Source organism: Cynoglossus semilaevis, chromosome 18 (genome assembly GCF_000523025.1).
Source record: "Cynoglossus semilaevis isolate Cse_v1.0 chromosome 18, Cse_v1.0, whole genome shotgun sequence".
In the NCBI taxonomy this organism is placed as follows: domain Eukaryota; kingdom Metazoa; phylum Chordata; class Actinopteri; order Pleuronectiformes; family Cynoglossidae; genus Cynoglossus; species Cynoglossus semilaevis.
In genome coordinates, this window is record NC_024324.1 from 1637624 (window position 1) to 1645244 (window position 7621).

Below are 7621 nucleotides of genomic sequence, written 5' to 3' on the forward strand. Positions count from 1 at the left end.
CTTTCTAAGGAGGTGTGTGACCGAGCTTCCAGACAACCTCCGTCAGGGTGGGGTCAGGGTGGGGTCAGGGTGGGGTCAGGGTGTTAAATAGCTGAGGTCTGACGTGGGTCTGATGGACTGACAGTCATTTCACAGACTGCAGTAACACTGATCTGCCACTGGGGTTTTCTCACTGCAGCTCTAATGTAGAACTGTCATCATCTGTTGAACCCTGTCAACTCAGGCTCACTCCCTCCCTCACCCCCCACCCTCACCCCACCCCACCCTCTTCTTAAATCCAGGTCTCCTGCAGCCGTCCTCCGTCCTCATTCTGTCTCTCTGTCCCCCAGGACCCCCGTCCTCTGACTCTGTCCTCCCACTGCACACTCCGCAGCAGCCTGTTCTGCTGAGTCACCCAAGCCGTCGCCATGGTGGCATGAACTACTATTTCCATGGCAACCAACCACCGTGGCAATGTCAACTTAGAGAGGTCAAATCACAGCACCATGTAGTGGTCAAAATAGTAACTGCATATATGGCACCACCTAGTGTAGAATTTGTAAAAAAAAAAAATAAACAGATTTGAAGGACGCTGATGTCCCGCCCACACGGCCACGTATGAACCAGTAACAAGCAGAGCTGCACACAGACCTGGAAGTGAAGGATGATGGTCCAGATGAGACCTAGCGTCAGTTTGGGATTCCCGTCTGTGATGTCATCATTCCTGATATTTACAAGTTTGACCTGGAATTAAAGCCAAAAAAAAAAACCCAACGTTAACATTTAAAAATGTCCATATGAAAAGACAACCAATCAGGACACAGTATGTTAACATTTAAAAATGTCCAGACGAAAAGAGAACCAATCAGGACACAGTATTTGAACCAATGGCTGGACACCTGTCTGTCTCTCTCACCTGTCTCTGTTTGAGGAAGTCCAGTGCGATCTGGACGTTCTGTAGTCGGTGGAACCTCATCCTCCCCTTTTCTCTGGGCTGCAGTCGAGAAAAATAAGAAGAAAAAAAAAAAGAGAGAAAAAATGAATAAAAACAAAACCGTGACGTCAGTGACGCAGGCAGAGAAGCAGCAGCAGCAGCGGCAGCAGCAGTGTGAAATAAACCCAGCAGTGCAGCCTGTGTTTGGTGAAACGATCCTCTGGGTGGCGCTGTCGCCATGTGTATAACATCTCACAACGGTGATCGTCACACCATGAAAAAAAACAAAAACAGTTTCACTGCAGTCACTCGTGTTAGTTGTTAAATCAGCACAAAATGAAGGAGAGAAAAGAAAACATCGTAGGAGAGAAAACTAATTTTACGTCACTGAGTTAAAACTATGAACTGATTTTTTTATTAATGTCAATATCAATAATATTTCATAATAATATTTTTACTCCTAATAAAGTAATAATTTATGTGTTTTTCCATTAGTGTCAAATAAACCTTGAAGTTAAGATTTAAATGAGCTAACAGGCTAACAGGCTACAGCAGCTAATGCTACTGATTTTTTTTTTTTACATTGCAAACACATGCGGAGCAGCAGAGAAGAACAATCGTTGAGTGAAAACATATCTGTGAAAAACAAAGGTTCACTTCATTTTTCTTTAATTCCATGATGGAATTTTTAAAGCTGTAGTTTTGTTTTTTATGTTTTTCTTTTTTTGTGTGTGTGAAGTTGAAACAGTAAAAGCACCAGACGTGGTTATGTTCTGATGCTGTCACCCAACAACAGAACCGTTGGCATCGGTACCGTGTGAAGCCAGAACACAGTCAGTGACACAGCACTCCACACTCATGCAGCCTCACAGCTCCACCTGCTGGGTGGAGGCAAAAACTGAGGCTATCAAACAAAGTGTCGGCACTCAGACGTACTCCCTGAGCTCCTTCCTCCTCCTCCTCATCCTCTCCTCGGAGGAGGATGAGAGGAGGAGCCCGCGAGGCGTACGACCTCTTCTGAGGAGGGCCGCTTTTCTGAAGCTGATGTAAGAGGAGGACAGAGGAGGACAGAGGAGGAGGAGGACAGAGGAGATGGGTGGTGAGATTTTTTGGTGGATGAGGACAGAGTGAAGACTTGACTGAGGAAAAGAGGGAGCAGTTAAAAAAGTTTTAAAAAAAAGCTTGTGAAGACTGTGTACCAGAGTGACTCCAGAGAGGACCTCCAGTAAGGAGATCAGGTTGTGTCCGTCCCTCAGGTCCTCGTACAGGTCGGTGATGTGTTTCCTCACCTGAGGAATCAAGGAGGCAGAGAAGGAAACAAAGGCAAGAGTTGAGTCAACACTGATGAATCACCATCATCTTTCCACCAGAGTGCGAATCAAACTGTGGGTCTAAGAAAAAAAAAAAACGTCCTCGGACAAACCAGTTCAGACTGGTCTGTGACACGTTTGGTTTTTATTTTGTTTTATCACCAGGTTCTGATCTAGAACCATCTGAGACAATTAATAACATCTTCATCATCATCATCCCTCCTATCACTGTCTCACTCTCGCCCCCTTGTGACACATTCAGAGAGGAGCTGATGAATCTGATGTGATAGTGAGAGGACAGGAAGTGACTCGAAATCTAACACTGATGTGGAAGTGATGATGATGACGATGATTTGGTCTCATTTTCACTCTGATGAAGGACCATCTAACGCTGCATCATCATCATCATCATCAGACGTCTGAGGTCACAATACGAATAAAATAATATTAACATTAACGTTCACTTTGTTGGAGCTGATCTCTGGGTTTGTTTATGTTAGCACTATTGTTTAGCATTCACGCTAGTTTTCAGGCTAATGTTTTTCACCTTTGTTCTGTCATTGTACCTTTTTTATGTTTCCTTGTTTGTTATCACAGTAATCATAGTAATCACAGTAATCACTGTTCTCACAGCCATCACAGTAAACACAGTGATCACAGTGATGCCAGTGAGACAGTTCCGCCGTCCGTGTCCTTCCATCTCTGACCTACATTCGCAGCTGCTGCGGCGTTCGTCGGCTCAGATACAGTTTCAGACGCCGCGCCACTCGTCACAGTCGCTCCGCAGTTATGGGGTCATGTGACACAGATACCCATCATTCCCCTCTCCTGAGTCAGTCACTGAGACAGTCAGACACCGTTTGAAGTTTCATCACCGTAGACTGACGCAGGTGTGCTGGAGTTTTCACCGATTAATCGCAGGGCGGCTGTCGACTAATCGCAATTAATCGTGATTGATTGTGGTTGTGATTGATCATGAAATCCATAAAAAAAAGTTGGTGGATTTCAGTTGTTCCTGTTCTCAGACGTGGAGTTTTTTTTTTTGTCCTCAACGATATATATTTTATTATATATTATATATTACCGTCCATTATATTTAATGCATTTTATATTTCATATTTTGGTCCGCCCTGAGACTGAGGGTCAAAACGTTCACTCACCCTGGACAGACGTCACACCTTCTATTAGCTTTTCTTCTACAAATGTCTAAAGAACCGCTCCCATTTCAAAGGTCAAAGGTCATCACATGTCCAGACTGTAAAGACACAGAGACACCCACCTTGATGAGATGCTTGTTGACCCACTTGGTGAAGGTCTTCTTCTGGACCCGGTCCCTCTCATCTGCAGGAAGGACACAACAGAACGAAAAGGTCAGAGGTCGGGTCATCATACGGACATACAGTGAGCGGGAGCTGACGGGTCAACGAGTGAACGAGTCAACGAGTGAACGAGTCAACGAGTGAACAAGTCAACAGGTAAACAAGTCAACGCTGAACTGAAACAGATGAGACTGAGTTTCCTCCTCCTGATGGAACACTGTTCATCCAATTAACTGTGGTGACGGGGACTGGAGCCAACGACAGGTGACATGAGGACAGGACGGGGACATCAGGACAGGGACATCAGGACAGGACGGGGACACTGGTCCATCCCATGGAGGAACAACATTCACCAGCTCATTCCCCCCAACGTCTAATGCCCCTTTAATTTTCGCTCAGGGGTGTCAAACCCACAGCCTGGGGGTCGCTCCTGGTCCTCAAATCAAATCCCTCACAACTGACCTTTGACCTGATGTCAACAACCATTTCATCTACCCTTAATTTATAATTCAAAGTATTTATACTACACATACAATACCATAAAAAAAACTGTTTTTCATGCACTTTTACAAACACATTGGTTCTCAAAATGGGGGGAGTGGCCCCCTAGAGGTGCAGCTTTGACCTTGTTTTTATGGTTTTTGGAGAACTGCAGTTCTAACCCTGAATGTCTGTGAAGGTTCTACTGTGGAGCCGCGGTTCCTTCAGCGGTTCTTATCTGATAAAGTCGTCCACCGTCTGAAGGAAAGTCAAACAGAAGGAACTTCCTGTTCCTCCCAGTGATAAAAACCTCTTCAGGTCTGTTTTACTGCGATGACATCACACTGAGTACACACAGCCGTGAAACCAACGAAGCAAGGCAGCGTTTGAACCTGCAGCCGGCCGACTGCAGAAATCAAACACGAGTCTCACGGACCACGGACGTGTGGCCACATGGACCGGAGAGTCCCAGGTTCAACTCCCAGACTGGGACTTTGGACCTGGTGGAATCAAACCTACAACCCACTGAACCACAGGCAGGACAGGGCCTCACTCTGAACCAGGGTTTGTCAATTTCAAATCTTAAAGACATATTTCAACAGGTCAAAGGTCGAGTCATTATGGTCAGTCTATAAACACATATTTAGACCAATGTTGATCAAACACACAGTGAAGGAAATGAAAACAGATTCCTTTCACGCGTTCATCTCATGGTCCACGTCCAGCCCGCGGGCCACTGCTTGAGAACCTCTGTTCTCCACCGTTTCTCCAACGTCCTGCCATTCTCAAGCCAGGACAGGAATAGAGCCTGATGTTGAGCCACAACTGTCTTATCTTGGCTCCTCTTCTTCCTCCTGCTGTTTCCTCCTCACCCACACCGAGCCTCTCTCCCTCTGTGACTGGGACTCTTTATCTGCACCCTGTCTATCTTCAAGTGTCCATTCCTGAGTGACCGACGCACTGGGCCGGTCGGTCACTCAGTGTCGGTCACTCAGTGTCCAACTGTCGCTCTCTGACAGCCGACACTCTGGGAGTCATTCTGGGATTAAAGATAATCCTCCAGTCGCTGCCGTGAGGTAGGTGTCGGAGCAAAACGTCAACTCACTGAAACACTGGTCAAATATGAGAACGCTAACATTCTCTTTAATTCTAATAATATATAAATACTTCATATAATATATATACACACATATACAGTATATACATATATGTCCATATATGTATATAAACACAATTTAAATTTGCAATAAAAATACTTGAACTACTAGAAATACTTGACAAAGTACTTGATGTGATGTTAAGAATTCAATGTTGAAACACTGAAATATTTGCTGAAATATTTCAAATACCAACTCAGCGTCTGTTAACCTTCAACCAACCAACGCTGACAAACACAAGTGTGTGTGTGTGAGAGAAAGAAAGGTGATAAGATAACACAGTTTCTCACACACACAGACACAAAAGGGATTTCCCTCCAGATTCTGCCTGAGCCAATCAGGAGTCAGCATCCTGCAGCAGGTGCAATCACTTCCTGCCATTTGTTTATCTGCTGCTATGGTGAAGCCACGAGGGACGAGGTCACTTCCTCTTATCTATCTCTTCTACACACACACACATACACACACAGTGTAACTTGTGAGTCCACTCCGAGGCCACGCCCCTGAGTTGAGAACACATATTTCAACATGCATAACTGAAGAGTTAGAAAATAGTTTCATGGCTTCAACAACACGCCTTCAGACTCCAGACAGAAACCTGACAGAGAAGCTGAGCTTGTTAGCCCAGACGTGCACACATTCTCACACACACACACACACACACATCTGTAGTGACAGATTAATCCTAATCCTAATCTCTGCTCTAATCTAGGATGATGTGGTCAGTATCAGGGACGTCGTCACTGTTTTTCTTTTGGCACCACGTTAGCGATGACGTTAGCTAGCCTGTCACACGTGTCTGCTGGATGAGTCACACCGTGTTACACAGTTTTACTAGGGATTTGTTTGTTTTTTTAAACATTGGGTGGATCAGTATCAAACTGGTAAATGTGAGTAACTGAGAGGCTAGCGTTGTTAGCGTAGCAAAAAGGTAAACAATAATAAATAAAGCATCAAGAGTTAGCAGAGAAAAGGCAACAAATCATCAAGAGGTCAAGAGGTCAAGAGGTTGCAGAGTTTGGAAAAATATTTTTATAAAAAAATAAAAACTAAAAATGTTGCCAACCATGGAAATAGAAAAGGTGTGTGTTTTATAAAATAAAAAATAAAAATGTTGTCAACCATGGAAATAGAAAAGGTGTGTGTGTGTGTGTGTGTGTGTGTGTGTGTGTGTGTGGTGTATGTGTGTGTGTGCGTGTCAGTCACAGAAGGCGCTCATTCATTCACAGAGGAGGGCATTGTTTAGAAAGGACACACCCCCCCCTTTCCATGCTGTCAACACAAACAACAATCACACACACTCTCTCTCTCACACACACACACTCTCTGTCTCTCTGAACGACCATGTTGAATGGATCGACCCACATTCGTCCAAATCTGTCACCAAAACAGGAACTTCTTCAAACACGTGGTGCAAACACACACAGAGACACACACAGACACACACACAGACACACACACCGACCTGCACAGCACATGAGTGAGTACAGGTGAGCGTTGAGGTGACTCTCGTCCCTGTAATCCGACCACATCTTCCTGTATAATCCCAGTCTGTGTAATCAGAGCTTCATCTGAGTCTAATCCAGGAGTCGGATAATTATAGGACGGGAAGGAGAGGAGACACGTCCTCGTGTCCACGTCTCCACAGCTCCACGCTGCACGCAGTGACTGGGTGAGAGAGAGAGAGAGAGAGAGAGGAGAAATGCCGGCAGGTAGGACCAGTCTGAGGAGTCACTCCTCCTCCTCCTCCTCCTCGTCCTCCTCCTCCTCGTCGTGGTCGTTGTTGTGGTGTCGTCCTCTCTTCAGCCAGCAGCTGGCCGTTCTCTCTCTTTCTCAATAACAGTTGCTCTCCCCGACACACACACACACACACACACACGTGTGAGCCTCAGAGGCAGTGAAGCTCCTCCCTCTGTCTAAAAACGACGACACTCTGCCTCCTCCCTCCCTCCCTGCCTCTTGGCCTCGTCGCTTCCTCCTCGTTTGATTCTCCCTCACCTCAGATTCACTGACTCATTGCAGCCAGTTGTGGTCTCTCTCCCTCTCTCTCTCTCTCTCTCTCTCTCTGTCAGTGTTTCCAGACCACAGACACAGTGGAGTCGTGGAGGAGCTGGACGTCGTCTCTGCAGGAGTCCAGGATTCAAACACACATATTTTCCTCCTCCGTGTTTTTGAACATTTAAGGTCAAAGTCAACAAGAATTGACAAAAAAAAATTATCCACAAATCATAAATATTCAACTAAATTATTACCTTAATTATTTTGGTTTCAACACAGAGCGATTAAAAAAAAAACCTCAGGATGTTTGTGGCTAACAGTGATAGCATATAGGCCCAACAGGGGGCAGTAGGGTAACAGAAATGCCGCAGTTGTGATTTCTATAAAACTCTGTATGAACAGCAACAAACTCTTGTCCTCAATGTTCAAACTACAGCACCCCCT

At 45.2% G+C, this 7621-nt stretch overlaps 1 protein-coding gene and 1 long non-coding RNA gene across 2 annotated transcripts in view; one reads left to right on the forward strand and one right to left on the reverse strand.

Annotated features, from left to right (window-relative positions):
- Positions 1–47: 47 nt before the first annotated feature.
- LOC112488487 (microtubule-actin cross-linking factor 1-like) overlaps positions 48–7621 on the reverse strand; it is a 51516-nt gene continuing 43942 nt past the window's right edge. The window contains exons 3-8 of the mRNA XM_025064978.1: positions 3503–3564; positions 2113–2202; positions 1850–1954; positions 896–973; positions 631–723; positions 48–524 (exon numbers count right to left, since the gene is read on the reverse strand). Of these exons, the coding sequence (XP_024920746.1) occupies positions 495–524; positions 631–723; positions 896–973; positions 1850–1954; positions 2113–2202; positions 3503–3564 (458 nt within the window). The 3' untranslated portion in view covers positions 48–494. The remainder of the gene's footprint in view (positions 525–630; positions 724–895; positions 974–1849; positions 1955–2112; positions 2203–3502; positions 3565–7621) is intronic.
- LOC112488499 (uncharacterized) overlaps positions 6318–7621 on the forward strand; it is a 16088-nt gene continuing 14784 nt past the window's right edge. Inside the window, exon 1 of the long non-coding RNA XR_003052602.1 lies at positions 6318–6356. This is a non-coding gene — a long non-coding RNA (uncharacterized LOC112488499). The remainder of the gene's footprint in view (positions 6357–7621) is intronic.